Below are 19,743 nucleotides of genomic sequence, written 5' to 3' on the forward strand. Positions count from 1 at the left end.
ATTTGACATTCCAAAGGTATGTCATCATCAATGCAAAAAGACAATAGACAGGCTCAATTAAGGTAAAGGTTGACTTTTGTCAGGAAATATTCTAGCCTAAGGCATGACTGCCTGCCATGACATGCTTTTAGTTAGAAAACTTTTAATTTCAGACCATCCTCTGTGGCTACTCTAGGTCTCTTGAGTATGTAAGGCCCTCCCGCCAGCCTCCCTGAGCTTGTCAGGTTTAGTATGTGGCCCCTTTTTGTTCACACCTCCACAAATTCATCCTTCCATACTGCCCTCTATCCCTGGCAACCAATAATTTTTTTATTGTCTCCACAGTTTTACCTTTTCTAGAATGTCATACAGTTGCTATCATACAGTCTGAAGACTTTTTGGATTGGTTTCTTTCATTTTGTAATATGCACTTAATTTTCTTCCCTGTCTTTTCATGGCTTAATAGCTCATTTCTTCCTTTCTTTTTTAAAAATATGGAACACCTCACGAATTCACAAATTATCCCTGCGAAGGGGCTATGCTAATCTCCTCTGTATCCTTCCAATTTTAGTATATATGCTGCGGAAGCAAGCACACTAATTTCTTTTTAGTGCTGGGTCTGGATTCTTTCAGGTAACATTGTCTGAAAGATGAATCCAATGTTATGAAAGTAACAGAGTTTGTTCTTTTTTACTTGTATACTATTCCATTGTACAAATATATCTATAATTATTTACCCTTTGTACTGTTGATGGACCTTTGGATAGTGTCTAGTATATTTTTTAAACTTAAAAATTTTATTTATTAGGCCCTGGCTGGTGTAGCTCAGTGGACTGAGCGCGGGCTTCGAACCAAAGTGTCACAGGTTCGATTCCCAGTCAGGGCACATGCCTGGGTTGCAGGCCACGGCCCCCAGCAACTGCATGTTGATGTTTCTCTCTCTCTCTCTTTCTCCCCCCTTCCCTCTCTAAAAATAAATAAAATCTTTAAAAAAACCCTTCAGTTTAATATTTTAAAAAAATTATTGATTGATTTTAGAGAAAGGAAGGAAGAGAGAGAGAGAGAGAGAGAGAGAGAGAGAGAGAGAGAGAGAAACATTGATTTGTTGTTTCACTTATTTATGCATTCACTGGTTGCTTCTTTTAGATGCCCTGACCGGAGACTGAACCCACAGCCTTGGTGTATCAGGATGATGCTCTAACCAGCTGAGATACCTGGCCAGAGTGAGACTTTCTTTTTTTAAGAGCATTTTAGGTTCACAATTATTTCTAGTTTTTGACTGTAAAAAATAATGCTACTATGGCCATTTTTTATACACACACACACAACACACACAAATTTTCTTTCTTTTTTTTTTTAGAAAGAGAGAGATTGAGAGAGAGAGAGAGAAACACTAATGTGAGAGCAAAACACCAATGTGAGAGAGAAACATCCATAGGTTGCATCCCGTGTTCATCCTGATGGGGGATTGAACCTGCACTGTAGACATGTGCTCTGACCAGGAGCTGAACTGGCAACCTTTTAGCCCTATGGGAGGACACTCCAACCAATTGAGCCACACCAGCCAGAAATAATTATTGATTTTAGAGAGAGAGAGGTGGGGGAGAAACATTGACCCACTGTTCCACTTACCCATGCATCCATCAGTTGATTCTTGTATGTGCCCTGACTGGAAATCAAACCCACAACCTTGGTGCATAGGGACAATGCTCCAAACAAGTGAGCTACCCAGCCAGAGCCAATAATTTTAATTTTGACATAATTTCAAACTTACAGAAATGTTGCAAGAAGAGTACAAAGAACTTCTGTATACTCTTTAACCATATTTACTAATTAACATTTTCTGTCTCTCTCTAGTAAATATAAAACATAATACAAGATATATAGTATCAAGGGTTAGGAATATGGGTCAGGGTTTTATGCATATGTATAAATATATATACATGTGTAAATTATATATAGTATATATAAGCTTCTAAAGAACAAGGACATAATCTTAAATAACCAGTGTTAATTTTTCAAAATCAGGAAATTTACTGTTATCTAATCTATAGTATATATTCAAATAATTTCAGTTTCCAATTGTCCCAGTAATGTACAATATAGGAAACACTTTCTTTTCAGTTCAAGATTAAGTCCAGGATCATACATTGTATTTAGTTGTCATGTTTCTCAATCCACTGAGCCACACAAACCAGGGTATGCTTAGTTTGTTTTTTAGATTCCATTGTTGATAGATTTGTATTTTTTGCCATTTTATTGCTCATATATTTGATCTTCTTTTCCTTAAATAAGTTCCTTTGGTATTTCATATACTAATGGTTTGGTGATGATGAACTCCTTTAGTTTTTTCTGGTGTGGGAAGCTCTTTATTTGCCTTTCCATTCTAAATGATAGCTTTGCTGGGTAGAGCAAAGGTCCCTGCTTTTTATGATTTTGAATATTTCTTGACAATCCCTTGTAGCCTGCAAAATTTCTTTTGAGAAGTCAGCTGATGGTCATATGGGGACCCCCCTGTAGGTAACTAACTGCTTATCTCTTGCTGCTTTTAAGATTTTCTCTTTATCTTTAACCTTTGGCATTTTAATTATGATTTATCTTGGAGTGGTCCTCTTTGCATCCATTTTGCTTGGGACTCTCTGTGCTTCCCAGACTTGCATGTCTATTTCCTTCACCAAATTACAGATTTTTTTTCATTATTTTTTCAAATAGAGTTCTAATTTCTTGCTCTTTCTCTTCTCTTCCTGGCACCCCTATGATGCACATATTGGACCCCTTGATGTTGTCCCAGAGGCTGCTTACGCTATCCTCATTTTTTTTTAATCTTTTTTCTTCTTGTTGTTCTGATTGGTTGTTTTTCACTTCCTTATGTTCCAAACTATTGACTTGATTCTCTGCTCCATCCACTCTATTGTTATTTCCCTGAAAATTGTTATTTATTTCAATTAGTATATCTTTCATTTCTGACTGGATCTTTTTTATGTTGCTGAGGTCCTCACTAAGTTCCTTGAGCTTCAAGCATCCTTATAACCAGTGTTTTGAACTCTGCATCTAATAGATTGCTTATCTCCATTTCATTTAGTTCTTTTTTCTGGAGTTTTGATCTGTTCTTTCATTTGGGCCATGTTTCTTTGTCTCCTCATTTTGGCAGCCTCCCTCTATTTGTTTCTATGTATTAGGTAGAGCTGCTTTGACTCCATGTCTTGGTAGTGTGTCCTCATGTAGTAGGTATCCTGTAGGATCCAGGGCACAGTGTCCCCTTTCACCCAAGCTGGGTACTTGAGGTGCACCCTTTGTGTGGGCTGAATACACTTTCCTCTTGTAGTTGAGCCTTGGTTGCTGTTGGCAGATCAATGGGATGGATTGACTCAGGCCAGTCGGCTGTAAGGATTGGCTGTGACCACTTAACTACAACCTCTGCCTTCCGTGGAAGATCAGCTGTGCAGGGGCAGTGTGATGGTGCTCCAATGTGGTCTGTAGCTGTCCACTGGGTGTTCTAGCCCCGGAGTTTCCTGAGTGGTGCAAGCCAAGTTCATCCCCCACCTGTGTTTTGCTGGAGGCCATCCTGCCTGAGCTATAAAGCAATCTGAGATGGCTGCTACTTGTGCTGGGCTTTGAGGTTCCCAGGCGAAGGCAAGCTGTGAATCTAAGCTGGTTGCTCAGCAGGCCAGATGTTGTTTGTTTGATAAGATTTAGAAAGTTGTGAAGCATGAGCAAAGACCAACCAGTAATATGAAAAAGCAGCTTGGGTGGGCCCCTAAATTGGGTGGGACAGAGTCTCTGGGGATCCCCAAGGCAGGTCAAACAGTGTTAGCCCAGTTGATGGGGTCTCAGATAGGGCACCAACTTGCCAGCTCTGTCAGGGGAGGGTTTAGTAAAGGGACAATGGGCCCTGGCTGGTGTGGCTCAGTGGATTGAGCAATGGCTTGCAAACCAAAGGGTTGCTGATTGGATTCCCAGTCTGGGTGCATGCCTGGGTTTCAACTGGGTCCCCAGTGAGGGGCATGCGAGAGGCAACCACACATTGATGTTTCTCTCCCTCACTTTCTCCTTGTTTTCCCCTCTCTCTAAAAATAAAAATAAAATCTTTTTTAAAAAGAAAGAAAAGGGATAATGGCTTCTGCTTGCCTTGATGCCAGACACTTCAGTTTCTTCCTGCAAGGCACTGATGCCTTTCAAGCAGCTACCTCAGTACTGGAGCTCAGAGGGAGTGAGTCTGAATAGGTGAGTCCATGTGTGGGTTCTTTAAGAGTAACTGTTTGGGGACCTCCTGGTTTTTTGCAGCCAGAAGTTGTGGAGACTTGTTTTTTAGTTTCTTTAAGATTTTATTTATTTATTTTTAGAGAGGGGAAGGGAAGGAGAAAGAGGGAGATAAACATCAGTGTGTAGCTGCCTCCCAAGTGCCCCACATTGGGAACCTGGCCTGCAACCCAGGCATGTACCCCAAGTGGGAATCGAACAAGCGACCCCTTGGTCCTCAGGCCAACACTCAACCCACTAAGCCACACTAGCCAGGTGTTTTTGAGTTTTAATAGTTCTTTATGTATTCCAGATATTAAACCTTCATATGACTTGCAAATATTTTCTCCCATTCTGTGAGCTGTCTTTTAACTTTCTTTTTTTTTTTCTTTTTTTTTTTTTAAGATTTTATTTATTTATTTTTACAGAGGGAAGGGGGAGAGAGAGAGAGAGAGAAACATCAATGTGCTGTTGCTGGGGGTTCTGGCCTGCAACCCAGGAATGTACCCTGGCTGGGAATCGAACCTGGGACACTTTGGTTCCCAGCCCGAGCTCAATCCACTGAGCTATGCCAGCCAGGGCTAACTTTCTTGATAATGTCCTTTCCTGATGTAAAAAAATTTTTAATTTTAATAAAGTCCAGTTTATCTATTTTTTCTCTTGTTCATGTTTTTGTTGTCATAGCTAAGAATTCACTGCCAAACCCAAACTCATGAAGGTTTACCCCTATATCTTTTTCTAAGAGCTGTGTGATTTTATCTCTGATGTTTAGGTTGTTGGTCCATTTTGAGGTAGGGGGTCCAATTTCACACTTTTGCATGTGGAATGCCAGTTGTCCCAGCACCATTTAAAGGGATTGTTCTTTCCACCATTGAGCGAACTTGGTACCTTTTCAAAAACTGATTGCCATAGATTTATTATTATATTTCTGGACTCTCAACTCTATTCCATTGACCTATATCTCTACCTTTATGCCAGTAAAACAATGTTTTTATTATTATAGTAAGTTCTGAAATTGGGAAGTGTGAATCATTGGACTTTGTTACTTTTCAAGATTATTTTGACTATTCACAGTCCCTTCCAATTCCATGTGAATTTGTGGCTTTTTTTTTATTTCTCAAAAAAAGCTGTTGGAATTTTGATATGAAGTACATTAAATGTGTACATTACTTTGGGTAGTACCGACATCTTACCAGTATTGTCTTCCTAACCATAAACATTTTTTTCATTTGTTTAGTTCTTCTATCTTTTTTGTCCTTTTTAATTTTTTTATTATTGTTCAATTACAGTTGTCCCCATTGTCCCCCCATTACTCTCCCCTGCCCTGCCCACTGTTTAGGTCTTCTTCAATTTTTTTCAGCAATGTTTGCAGTTTTTAGTGTACAAGTCTGTATTTATGTAGACATGAAAAAAAACTACTCCATCTCTATGTCCTGGATTTTCTTTTATCTTTAAGTTTCCATGCTGTGAACTTTGACCAAACTTACTGTCCTTAGCAAGCATTTCAAAGCCTTCTATTGATGATTATCTTTGTTCCTTAAAATGCAGCCATAAGACTTTTGTTAGTAACTCAAGAATGCCATGACAACTGAGATAAATATCAAATTGGTGATAGTAAACAATCATCTATCACAAGACGACCAGGAGGTTATGGTCCTTGGCAATGTACTGTGTTCCTTGTTCCTTTGTCTTGTTAGTCATTATTACCTGAGTTACATTATTTAAAATATACTGTAACAGAGTCTGTTAGTGGAGAGTAGTCTGCATAGAATTGCTGGGTCGTCTGCCATTTCTGGCTCTACATCCCTGTAAATAAATTACCCTATATTAAATTGTTATATTCTATGGATTTGCAATGCCTTCTTGTTGTGTTGGCCATTATACCTTTGCCCCACTGTCAGACAAAACCTTTCACCTCCTTGTTTAAATGTGTTACTAGGTATTTTATTCTTTTAGATAATATTATGAATGAAATTCACTTCTTAATTTCCTTTCTGGATTATTCATTGCCAATGTACAGAAACAAAATTGACTTTTGAGTGTTGCTCTTGTACCATACAACTTAGCTGAATTCATTTATTCATTCTAGGAGCTTTCTTGTTGATTCTTTGAGGTTTTCTATATACTAATAGAATATAGGCTTGTTATTTATGAATAATGTTACTTCTTCCTTTACAATTTAGATGGCTTTTATTTCTTTTTCTTTTCTAATTGTTCTGGCTAGAATTTCCAGTATCTCACTGTAGTTTTAATTAGTACTGCCCTAATGGCTGGTGATGTTGACAACTTTTCATTTGTTTATTAACCATTTGGATGTCATCTTTTGTGAAATGCTAGCTTAAGCCTTTAATCTATTTTTCAAGTGACTTGTCTATGTTTTATGTCTATCTAAATCTAGATATCTATCAATGTTAGATACCTGTATATAGATATATATTAGATAGATATCATATATATATATATATATTTATTTATTTATTACTGGTTACAAGTCCTTTGTTAGATATGTGAATTATAAATATTTTCTCCCAGTCTATGGCTTGTCTTTTACTCTTAATGGTATATTTAAATGGACAGTTCTTAACTTTAATGAAATCCAACTTATCCACCATTCCATTACTATTTATGTATCATGTATCTATTTAAGAAATCCTACTTCACTAATTTTTTTTTAAGATTTTATTTATTTATTTTTAGAGAGGGAAGGGAGGGAGGGAGAAGGAGAGGAGAGGAGAGAGAGAGAGAGAGAGAGAGAGAGAGAGAGAGGGAGGGAGGGAGAAACATCAATGTGCGGTTGCTGGGGGTTATGGCCTGCAACCCAGGAATGTACCCTGGCTGGGAATCGAACCTGGGACACTTTGGTTCCCAGTCCGCGCTCAATCCACTGAGCTACGCCAGCCAGGGCTCTACTTCACTAATTTTTAAAAAATTAATTTCAGGAACTCACATTTACCCATTGGCTTTATTTATTTTTAAACCATTTTTTATTTTTCAGTTACAGTTGATATGCAATATTATATTAGTTTCAGGTGTACAACATAGAGTTTAGACATTATTTATATAATTTACTGACACCATGCATAGATAATACAATATTATTGACTAGCTCTGGCTGGGTAGCTCAGGTGATTGGGTGTTGTTCCACAAAGCAAAAGGTTGCTGGTTCACTTCCCAGTCAGGGCACATGTCTGGGTCGTGGGTTTGGTCCTGGTGGCACAGGACAGGCAGAAAGGGAACAGACTGATGTTTCTCACATCGATGTTTCTCTCCCTCTCTTTCTCCCTCTCCCTTCTCCTCTCTCTAAAAATAAATTTTAAAAATGTTTTTTAAGAAAGACAATATTATTGATTATATTCCCCTATGCTATACTTTACATCCCCATGAGTATTTTGTAACTATCAATTTGTACTTCTTAATCCATTCCTCTTTTTCACCCATTACCCTGACCCCTCTCCCATCTGGCAACCATTAAAATGTTCTCTATACCTATGAGTTTGTTTCCAGGGGGTGGGGGTTGGTTCATTTATTTTGATTTTTTGGTTCCACATGTAAGTGAAATCAGATGGTATTTGTCTTTCTCTTATTTCATTCACTCTTATGTCCATCCATGTTGTTGCAGATGACCAGACAATTCAGTTCCTCCCTATATGTACCTGGTGCCTTTTGACCTGTTGCCCCAGAGATGCAGCTAAGAGCAACTAGGTTTATGGTCAGGCCCTTTAAGAGGAATGCCTGGGATTCCAGAAACCCTCTGTCTCATCCACTGGTTTTCAAAGCCAGAAGTTATGGGGACTTCTATTCCCAGCACTGGAGCTCTGGGCTGGAGAGCCTGGTATGGGGCTGGGACACCTGGCTTCTCAGTGGGTAACTCCACAATTTTTAACCAGCCTGTGTCTCTGCCCCTCCTAACAGTCTCAAGGTGGTTTCTGCTGTGTGTCCTTAGTTATAGGATTAGGGATGATTTGGGGAATTTAGAAGGTGTCTGAGAGGGTAAGTTAGTAAAATTAGAGAAGTGGCAGGATGTTGAATAGATTGAAAATCCATCATAATCTCTAAGGAGAAATGTGTTAGGTTACACAACTAGGTGGTTTGAGTTAGAGAAAAGTGTTACCATTTTTTGGAGTTTATTACAATAAAGATCCTTTTGTTTATCCACAACTCTTCTTTTGTTCTTGACATGTTTGGATTTTTTGGGGGGGGTTATTTAGAAAGTAATACATGTAGTATGTAGAAAAATAAAAAAAACAATTATAAATGATAAAATTTCCAAATCAGCACTCCATTTTCTACTTTGTATTAACAAAAAGACAGTACAGTGTAGCAGTAAAGTGTGTTTGGGACCAGACTCCCTGAGATCAGATCCTAGCTCTATTAGTTGGCTTGGGCTATCACAACAAAATACCATATACTGGGGGGCTTAAACAACACACACTTATTTCTCACAGTCCTGGAGGCTGGGAAGTCCAAGATCAAGATGCTAGCAAGGTAGGTTTCATTCCGAGACCTCTTCTTTTGGCTTGTAGGCTCCCACCATCTTGCTGTGTGCTCATAAGACCTCTTCTTAAACCATCAAAGCACATACAGTAAAATGTAAGTTTATCTCCACCCCCTCTCCTACCCAGAGACAACAAATATTACAGGGGTTTTATGTATGTTTCCAGAAAGTCTCTGTATTTACAAAAATACTGATGATATATTCCTCCAGTTCTCTTTTAAAAACCCACACACAAATAGTAGCATGAATATATAGTGGGTGTTTTCAACAATGTATCTTTGTGTTTCCCATGACCCATAGCAATGTTATTTAAGCTTGTATTCTTTGTGGCTAATGTAGTACTTTGCACCTAGAAGGAATCCAGAGCATATTCAATAGAACTTTCAGAGGGTGAAGGGTATTTAGAGATCAGCCAGTCCACCTCTTATGCTATAGGTAACATAATTTACAGAAAATTTAAATGACTTGCCTAAGGTGTTACTCAGCTAATACATACAATAAAGGAATGAATGAAAGTCAACTTAAAGGACTGCACACAGCACTTTAATAAAAGTGTATGAGGTCTGTCAAGAAAGAGTCCAGCCATTGTTAATATAACAAGAACAGTTTGCACAACATCAATGGAATCTGGCAGCCAAGGAGAGTGGGCTGGAATGTGCATACATGAACAATGACAACTTCACTGTACTAGTCGGTGGGGGCAGTAGATGCCCTTGAGTGAGCACATGCACTGTGTGGCTGTCACATTCAATACAACCGAGTGACTAGAGCAACGAATCTGCATCAGATTTTGTGTTAAGCTTGAACATTCCTCCACAGAAACTATTCAGTGATTGAGAAGGCTGCAGCTATGGGCAAGTGGTAAATGGCAGCTTCATCACGACAATGTGCTTGCTCCTGCATCACGTCTTGTGTAGTTTTTTGGCCAAATGTCCAACTACCCAGGTGACTCAGACCCCCTACAGCCCAGATTTGGTGCCCTGTGACTTTTCTCAAAACTAAAATCACTTAAAAAAAGATTTTATTTATTCATTTTTAGAGAGTAGGGAAGGAAGAGAGAGAGGGAAACATCAATGTGTGGTTGCCTTTCACACACCCACTACTGGGGACCTGGCCAGGAACCCAGGCATGCCCTGACTAGGAATCAAACCAGCAAGCCTTTGGTCTGCAGGCCAGCACTCAATCCACTGAGCCACATCAGCCATTGCTAAAATCACCCTTGAATGGCAAGAGATTTCAGACAATCAATGAGATTCAAGAAAATATGACAGGACAGCTGATGGTGACTGGGTGAATTGTGTGAGGTCCCAAGGTGCCTACTTTGAAGGGGACTGAGGTGTCATTGTCGTATGTACAATGTTTCTTATATCTTCTTCAACAAATGTCTCTATTTCTCACATCACATGGCTGGATATCTTCTGGACATAACTTGTATATATAGTTAAAATGTTAAGCCATTACAACAAATAAGATCACCCATAGTGATAACTAATATCTGTGCAATGTTTTCCAATTTAAAAAGGGAGCTCAAGCCCTGGCCAGGTAGCTCAGCTGATTAGTGTGTTGTCCGGATGCACCAAGGTTTCGGGTGTCATCCCCAGTTATGGCACATACAAGAACCAAGCAATAAATACATAAATAAGTGGAACAACAAATCAATGTATCCCCCCCCCAAAAAAAGAGCTCACACACATTAATCTACTCAAAGACCTTGCCCCATTTTATAAAGTAAAACAAGAGATAGGATTTTTGAAAAGTATAGTAGGTATTAAAAAGTTAAATTTGACCTGCCTTTGGATAAAGCGCTCCTGAAACAAATGGGAAATGCTACTGAGACGCACAAATGGGGAACCACCAAGGAGAATCAGACTCACTGCAATCAAGCCTACACTGTGTTTACAACAGATGGTAACATTCCTCACTGGGTTGCGGTGGAGGGCACAATCACTAGAGGGGCGGGGGTCAGTCCCAGACACTCAAAAATGGGAATGATTTCGTCGTTTAATAAAAATTTGCAAAAATCTAGTGCTAGCACGACTGTATGATTTGCACAAGCGGTTCCATTTATTTTATTTATTTATTTTTGCAGCGTCTTGCTAACTGCACTTGCAAGAGCCCGTACACTAGCTTGTGAGCTACACTTTTTCAGCTCCGGGAGCTGGCTCCATACCATCTAACGGAATTTACTCCGGGAATGCCTAGAGTTATAACTCCGCACTCTCTCACGGTACTATCTGCTAATTCGTAGCTAGTTTTGGGTTTCGGGGTACAGAGAGGACCCCGTTACCTACCCTCCCAAACTCCAGATGGAGGGAGGAAAAAGAGAGCGGAGGCTAGCGCTACGCATGCGCGTCAGAGCGCGCAGGCGCAGCCTCGCTCCTTCCTGGTCACCTTGCACTCCCACCCCACCTCCGGAAGTCAGCCCGACCCGCCCTCCAAGGCCAAAGGAGGGATACGGCTGGGTGTTCCAGTTGTCAATCATACCGGTCTCCATTCTCCTCAATACCATTGGCACCCGGAGAAAAGGACGGCCGGCTGTCGTCTGCCTACTCCTTTGAGACTCAACGCCACCGAGGAAGCCGCTATTGGTGGAGGCCGGCGACCGCGAATGCTCACTTCCGGCGCGGTCCTCCACGATTCCTTCCCTCCCCAGCCGTCGCCCTCAGCCTTCCCATCCCCCGTCCTTCCACCATGGCCGTCTCTCTATGGTGTAGGAAGAAGCTGGTCCTGGGTGCCCTTCTGTAGCGCTTACTGCTTCACCCTCACCCCTGGGGGGCCGGATCCAAAGGAGCCTCGCTCTCCAACCTTTGGGGCACCAGCCAAGAAGGTTTCCGACCCCCTACTTCGGGGCAGGACTCCTCTTTCGCCCACCTCCTGAGGCAGAAACTTAGGGTTTTCCCTACTTCTCTTAGGGTCAGAAGGCAGAAAGGGCTCACCTTCCACTTCTTCAGGGCGGAAGCCTCTCCTACCACACCCGTAGGGGCGCAGACCCTTACCTCAGCATACTGAGGAGCTAACCGCTTTTCCTCAGCGCTGCCACTCCAGAGGGCCGTCAGCCTTCGCCTCCCCAGAACGGCCTTTCGGAGAGGAGGGAGGAGAGGAGAGGACAGGGACCCATTCCCTCCCCTCCCCCACTAGTCCCTCTTGCCCCCAGTCCCTGGCAACCCAGACTTCCTCATTTTTAGGACTTCCCACCCATCAGTTCCTTGGCCTTTTCCCGTCTCCTGGCTGCAGCCATGGAGTTACAGAAGGGAAAGGGGGCAGCAGCAGCTGCTGCTTCGGGAGCAGCGGGAGGTGCAGGAGGAGCGGGAGCAGGAGCCCCAGGAGGGGGGAGGCTGCTACTTTCAACCAGTTTGGATGCCAAGGATGAGTTAGAGGAGGTAGGTGTGGGGGGTGGGGAAGGGAGCTAAGAAATTGGGTTGAGGAGGGATACTGGAGCGGATACGGGGTGGGGGTGGGGGAGGAGGCCTTTAAGTTTTTTCTAAGGCAACACAAACACTATTCCAGACTTCCTGCTCCTCGAGGAAGTAGTGTGGGCCAACTTCCTGGACAGGTTGTCATAGCAACAGAAGCCATTAGTATGAAAATGAGGGGGGGGGGTGTTGAGGAAGGGATACAGTATCCAGATCTACCGAATTTATTTTTGGCATTCCTTTCCACATACAGGCCATGGCTATCCTTAATGTTTACCCTGTTTCAGTTCAGGTCATACGTTGAGTTGAGAAGTGATGTATGTGTGTGTAGGTGTTTAGGATAGAACTTGCAGGAACTTGCAGCAGATTTGGGCTCTTCTGTCAAAACAGTATTGACTTCACGTAGACACAATCAGCTGCCAGTGATGTTAACTGGGCATTTGTTTATGAATTGTTACAATAGTTTAGTTGAGCCAAACTGATGATACACCAGGGAGCAAGATCTCAAATGCTCCCTTAAGTGGAAATTTAGAACGAGTGAAGACTTAAGGAAAAGTGAGTAGTGTTTAGTTAGCATCAACTGCAGCAGTGGGGTAGGGGGTGAATGGGACATAGGGGACTCCTTCAGAACCAGATCGCACACACAGAAGAAAGAGCACATAGATGCCGAGGAAGAGGGTGAAGTGAGGCAATGGAATGGACCTTAATGAGGACTTTAAACTAGGGATAGTTGACCCTCCCCTCTCTTCCCCCATTTGTTCCTCTTCCCCTGTCCCCTGACAACCTAGAGTTGATCATGCATCTCTTTCCACTGCCACGCACCAAGACACATACTTAGAAATATGAGACCCAGAACTGGGACACGATTGTTGAACTGTTTATAGGACCTAATATGTGCAGTTGGTGCTTAGCCAGGGACAGGATGAGTTAGGCTGTGGCTCTTCACTGGCCGTTTCCCTGCTTCTGACTGTCATTGCCCTTTATCAGGTACTACAGGGAGGACAAGCAGATAAGTGGAATTGATAATTTGAAAAAATATCAATTTCAACATATTTGAAAAAATGTTCAGATAGAGATGGTGGAACATATATGCAAAAGTGAACTTTGTGAATCAAGAGGTGGCTGGATAGCAACTTTGCAGATTATCCATCAGCAAATGGTTACTCACAGGCTGGCTTCCTATCATGCTTCTCCCCCATAATTCTTTGTTTTTAGGTAAATCAAAATTTTCTGCTGTTGTTTTTATCATTTAAGGTAGATACAGTTAGGAACATAAACACTACTTCTAAAAATATTATAGTCCCAAACAATGATTTTAGGATTGCTTGGCAGTTTGAGTTGTCCGCTTATTTAGAAATGAGCACTGTCATCGTTAAAGTGTTTATTGAGCCCTTTGTTCTAATACTGGAACTCTAGAATTGTAGAAAGAAAAGAGCTGGCTGCCTTTGATTCCTCCACCAGTTTGAATGGAGAGGGAAAGACCCCCCAAACTGGATGAAAATCTATTTCCCACCCTGATTGCTAGAGGGGTCATTCTGCCTCTGCTCTGATTTGTGTCACAGAGCAGTACAGCATCCTGTTGTTCCGAGCAGTGACATGTTTGCTAGTAAACGAACTGGTATGGCAGGAGGGGACCACAAAAGAGGGAAGCATTTCTTGCTTTTTTGGACTGTCTGAGAGTGAACTTTCAACTGTTTTCAGGGAGATGGGGGGAGGGTCTCTTTTTTCTGAAATCCTTTGTGGTATGGATATTTCCCAACATGTCTTAGGCCCCCCCCCTTTCTGTCTTTGCACTTTGTCCTTTGCATTTGAATTTTCCAGCAAGCCTTGCCACTCTGTTTTTAACCCCATGTGTGTGGTTCCCGTTAGGCCAGAGTGTCTCTAAGGGCAAGACTTACTGGCTTCTTCCTCTGGGTCTCGCCACAGATGTCTGCACACACAAGTTACCAACCTGATGTTGACTGACTGATCTCTGATTGTTCTGGTTTGGTTATTTTCTAACATAGGCCTACCTATTGCCCAGGAACACAGACTTAGCTTCCTGACCATATGTGCTTACTGTGTGTTGAGTCTGATAGGAAAGCAGGGTGAGGGAGACCCAAGGTCTGCTTTCCAGAGCTTATCATCTAAAGATTGAATTTTCACATCTGTAGGAAGGTTAACAAAACAGTAACAACAACAAAAATAATAAAAACATTACCGTAATGAAGAGACAGGTCGTTAGAGAAAAGGCCCTTTAGGGGTCTGGAGTGTGCAGCACTGCTGAGGAGAACCCCAGGCAGGGACTGTAACTCTTCTTCCCAAGGGAGCATTTGTTGTATCCTTTCTTCCCCTTGGCCCTGTTCCTGTCTTTGAAGAGGGAATTCTTGCCCATCCCCATCCCCATCTGGGGAATGAGATAAAAATAGTGCCAGAGGTTGGAGGCGTTTAGGACATGTAGCTCCTAGTCTCGTAAGCCTTCTCAGTTCCAGGTCTTTCCTCTGCTTCAGACTCTGTCCACTTGGAGGTCAGGCCAAAAGCAGGAGCTGTGGCCCAAACAAGTCAAAACTTAAGCTAGAGACAGGTCTGAGTTACCTTTGATTAGAGGTATGTCCCAGGTGTTCTCCAAGGAAATAATTCTTGTTAGGAATCTCTAGGGAATGGCTTTGAGTCATCTCCAATTTTTTCCTCTTAAATCCTTACTTCACATACAAGTGACTCTTGGTTGTGGAATACTTGGAACCCAGCTTGTTCACTAACTACCAATGTGGGTCCTTGGGATTTTGCCTGTTGGATCATATCTTCTTTTTTGTGCAGATTATAGAATTTAGTCCTTCAGGGTCACTCACTGTCTTCCATAAGGGGTAGTATTTAATACGCCCTTTTTACCACACCTGGCTGAGAGAGGGGAAACAGGTTAGAGGGAATCCCTCTGCCTTCAATCTCCAGCTTCAGGTATATATTGGCAAACTGGAAAGCCACCTCCCATCCCATCCCCCCTACTCCACCTCCTGCTGCTGTCATGGAAACCATGTTCAGGTACTCTTAGTACTAGAAAAATTAATTCGGAAGTTCCTAGAGATGGTAAATATTTACTCAGCTCTCTGAGGTGCTGTTGTGGAGGGCTTGCTCTGAACAGTGTTGTTCTGCCAGCAGTTGGGGCCTCCAGAGACCAGGGGAAGAGGGGTACTCAGTTGTAGAGATTTGGCCTCCTACAGCCTGCTTTGAGGCAAGGTGGTCCTGTCCCCCTGAATGATTTGTAATTAGCCTCCCATCCCTGTTTAGATAAGTAATTGCTGTATCGGAAAGCATCACATTTTTTATACTTTGTGGTGCCTGAAGGGACTGGCTCTCACATTCCCTTCCTCATTGTTTTTAATATATACATCCAAATTCTGGACTCGCCCACTTTGTACATCCTTAGCTGGGTCTCCCTGTTCCAAGAGGCTACTTTTTTTCTTAATTGAGCAGTGACCCATAGAATTGCCTCAGGCCCCTGAGTGGAGCTTAGAATATGGAGGGAAGTTTAGAATATTGAGGACTAAAGTAGGGGAACCTAGTTAAATCCAAGGTCTCTCATATCACAGCCAAGACTTGGCCGGCTGTAGGACTGGGTATCTGGCTTCACACTAGGTGCAGGGTTCATCAGCCAGGCTTACTCCACTCTCCCCTATGCTTTTCTCTCCAGAAGGCAAAAGTTTAAAAAGGGTAAGTAAAAGAGGAAGCTTTTCAGCCTGGCCAGGGATGTAACCCATGTCCTGTAGTAGCAGGTTCAGTTTTCAGGAATCTTTAAGGATGCACCCTTACCCATAGTGGCAGCGGGTGTGGGGGTCAGTCTGGTCCTCATAGATTTAGTTGTGCAGTTGTTGAATTAATTTAATTAATTCCTCTCACAAAGGGAGTAGATTCTAATTCTACTGAGGCTATATGGTAGGTGCTTTCACATTTCACATCTCACTTAATTCTCAGCAACCTCGTGATACAGGCTTTGTATTTTCAGATGAGAAAACCAGGGTTTAGAGAGGCTAAGTAATTCACTCCAGATGAGCCCAAGGCTAGCAAGTGGTGAAGGGGTTCTTGTCAGTTTGCTCATTAGCTTGCCACTATTTGACTTGTATCTGACAACTCAGCAGATTTCTTCCTTTGAGGAGGAAGCGATATCTAGAATTCTAGGATGCTGTGCTGCCGCTTGTTCCCTATGTGTCTTCACTTTGATACTCCTTGTTAACCTAGGCCAGGTAAGCAGGTCCCCCAAGAGCTGCCAGCAAAAACAGTGTGTACCTAGCTGCTGGAGGCACTGATGCCGCTGTCATTGATAATTAACTACCTTGGGTGGAGAGGGATAAGATTTAAGATGAGAAAATCCATCCTGAGCTTTTCTTTCCCTCCCCTTATTATATAGAAGCTAGACTAGGTAACAGTGTATCTCAGCTTGCGGGTAAGAGGGTTTGTGAGAGTCACAGCTCAGCGTTCATGTGATATCACAGCTCCTTGTCACAAGTACGCAGGTGCTGTTGATTAAGGCTGAGCACTCTGATCTGACCTAATTTGAGAGATAGTCCTGATGTTGGATGGTGAAGTTGTAATATGTTCAATCCTGAGTGGCTTTGGGCCTATTTTAGTTTGAAGTTTTGTGGTTATTGGAGCTCCTTGCCTAAACACTGAGTTCTACCATGTGTCGCCGTACACTTTCAGACAGGGATGATGGTCAAAGGAGAAAGATGATTGTCTGCATTCCTAGGCCTCTCTCCCATTGTCCTGGTTTGCCAGTTCCTCACAATGCTGCGGTACAGCCAGTTTTCAGCAAGATGTTTTGTGATGCCCCCTAGGATCAGGGGGAAGTAAATGGCCTGCTGTTGTCCTTGTTTTTCCAGAGTCATTGTCACTAGGAATTGGGAAGTGATTTTCCTTAAAAAGTTTTTGGGTTAATCCTCAAAATAAAAGACTCGGGCAATAGTTTAAGTGGTGATAATGAAGAGGCCCACTGACTTAACATGGATATATTTTGCCAGTATTTTCTCAGTATGTAATATTAAATGCTTCTTTGGAACAGGGACCTGTGGCTAAGATCTCCTCAGAATGTTGATCACATGTCACGTTAGAGAGTTGACCTTTGACGCCAGAGTGGCTCCTGAATGGGCTTCAATGCAGCCCTCCCCACCTTTGTTTGACTAGAGATGCTGGCAGGTTTCAGTTGGGCCTTCGGTTTTCCATTAGTCCTTTTCTTTCCTTATGTGCGTTTTGTTAAGTTTGTTTTTAACTTTTTGAGGGGGACGTTTCAGACATAAAAAAGTAAAGAGAAGAGTATAATTTCCATGTAGCCATCACTCTGCTGCAGTACTTATTAGCACACAGCAATCTCGTTTTATCTCCCCGAGTCTTGTCTGGATTGTTTTGAAGCAAATCCAAGATATCATTCCATCTGTAGGTACTTCATATGCCTGTGAGAGAGACTTTTTAAAGAAAATAACTTCAATACCTTACCTAAAAATATTGACAGTTCCTTAATATAGTAAAATCAGTGTGCAAATCTCTCTCCTTTTTAAAAAAACACTTTATTTTTAGAGAGAGAGGAAGGAAAGAAGAAAGAAAGGAAGAGAAACATCAGTTGGTTGCAACCCAGGCATGTGCCTTGACCAGGAATCCAACTGGTGTGGCCTTTTGCTTTGCAAAACAATGCCCAACCAACTGAGCCACACCAGTTGGGCTCAAATTTCTCTTGATTGTTCATAATTTCTTTTTATAATTGGTCTGTCCATATCACTAATCAGACAAGGACTACATGTTGCATTCCCTTGCTATGTTTTTTAAATTTTTTATCTTAAAAAAAAAATTCCCCTGAGGGACGAGAGAGAAGGGAAGAGAGCTGGGGAAGAAGGGAGCAGCTTTTTAATTTTTAAGTAACTTTATTTTAAAATAAGTGCAAGCTTAGGGGAAAATTATAATACATAGAACTCTCATATATCATTCACCCAGATTCACCAGTAATTTAACATTTGCCACATTGCTTTGTCATATCCCTACATATTAACTTTTGAGTAAATTACAACTGTGATGCCACTTTAGATTTAAATATTTCAGTGTGTATTTCCTAAGAACAAGGGTCTTCTGTTATAGAACCACTGCTACACTAGTAAGATCTGAACACCTAACACTGGTATGTTACTATTACCTAATTTATGGTACAGATTCAAATTTTACCAGTTCCAGTAAAGTCCATTATCGCAGTCCAGAATCGCACATTTTGGTATGCTGTCTCTTTAAATCTTTAATCTGAAACAGATACCTAGTCTATCTTTGTCTTTTACGACCTTAAACACTGTGACAGGCCAGTTATTATGTAGACTATCTTTCAATTTAGATTGTTTGAAGTTTCTTCACGATTAGACTGAGATGATTTTTTTTGGCAAGAAAATCAGAGAAGTGATGTGATAGGCTTTTCAGTGTATCGCATCAGAGGCATGAGTATCAGGTATCATTTTGTCTCATTATTGGCCATAATAACTTTGGTCACTTGGTTAAGGTGGTATCCTCCAGGGTTTCCTACAGTTATTATTTCCCTTTGTAATTAATAAGTATTTTGAACCTATGTAAATATCCTCTTTCCTGTGAAATTTTTACCTTTGCTTTTAGCAACCAGTTGATGATATTTGCCTGGATTATTACTCCTGTCATTTCTTCTGCATTTATTAGTTGGCATTCCATGTATAGAAGGCTCTCCCTCCTTTATTATGTATGTGTCTATCATCATGGACTATAGATTCTTATTTTATTTAATGAATTATAATTTTACATCTCTCTCTTTAAAGATTTTAATTACTTTATTTTTTAAAAGATTTTATTCATTTATTTTTAGAGAGGGAGAGAGAGAGAAACATCAATGTGCAGTTGCTGGGGGGCCATGGCCTGCAACCCAGGCATGTGCCCTCACTGGGAATCGAACATGCGACACTTTTGTTTGCAGCCCGTGCTCAACCCACTGAGCTATGCCAGTCAGGGCTGATTTTATTTACTTTAGAGAGAAGGGAAGGGAGGGAGAAAAAGGGAAAGAAACAACAATGTGTGGTTCCCTGTCCCATATTCCCTGCTGGAGACCTGGCCCGCAACCTAGGCATATGCCCTGACTAGGAATCAAATTTGTGACCCTTTGGTTCACAGGCCAGGCCTGTGCTCAGTCCACTGAGCCACACCAGCTAGGGCTTGAGTATCTTTTAATATATATGGGTTTCACTCTCCCTGCCTTTTTTCCTTGCTATTTACGGGTTAAAGAAACCAGGTCGCCTATTATGTTGTCTACATTCTGGACTTTGTTGATTATATTCCCATGATAATGTTATAAACTGGTAGTTAGCTCTAGAAACATAATGAGGTTGAATTTTCTAAAACTTTTTTGGGGGCCAGAAGTATTTTATTGGTGGTGGTATGAAACACTCTTAATTTTTCCTCAATTCATTCACAGAGATTGGAAAGATGTATGAGCATTGTCACATCAATGACTGCTGGTGTCTCAGAGAGAGAAGCCAATGATGCCCTTAATGCCTACGTGAGTATACTGCTGTCTCCATGTCCAGAAAACTCTGAGATGTGATCGGAAAGATGGAAAGATTTAAGTGGCAAGGTGTTAGGGAACGGAAGTCA

The 19,743-nt window shown here is 41.6% G+C and overlaps 1 protein-coding gene and 1 non-coding gene across 2 annotated transcripts in view; one reads left to right on the top strand and one right to left on the bottom strand.

Moving 5' to 3' along the window:
- Positions 1-467: 467 nt before the first annotated feature.
- On the bottom strand, positions 468-570 carry LOC114489268. Its single transcript, XR_003683837.1, has one exon. It is a non-coding gene; the product is annotated as a U6 spliceosomal RNA (small nuclear RNA).
- A 10,697-nt stretch (positions 571-11,267) lies between these two features.
- The window catches only part of INTS3 (integrator complex subunit 3), a 36,901-nt gene continuing 28,425 nt past the window's right edge, over positions 11,268-19,743 (top strand). The window contains exons 1-3 of the mRNA XM_028502507.2: positions 11,268-11,540; positions 11,899-12,093; positions 19,565-19,648. Of these exons, the coding sequence (XP_028358308.1) occupies positions 11,322-11,540; positions 11,899-12,093; positions 19,565-19,648 (498 nt within the window). The 5' untranslated portion in view covers positions 11,268-11,321. The remainder of the gene's footprint in view (positions 11,541-11,898; positions 12,094-19,564; positions 19,649-19,743) is intronic.

This window comes from Phyllostomus discolor, chromosome 14 (assembly GCF_004126475.2).
Source record: "Phyllostomus discolor isolate MPI-MPIP mPhyDis1 chromosome 14, mPhyDis1.pri.v3, whole genome shotgun sequence".
Taxonomy (NCBI): Eukaryota; Metazoa; Chordata; class Mammalia; order Chiroptera; family Phyllostomidae; genus Phyllostomus; species Phyllostomus discolor.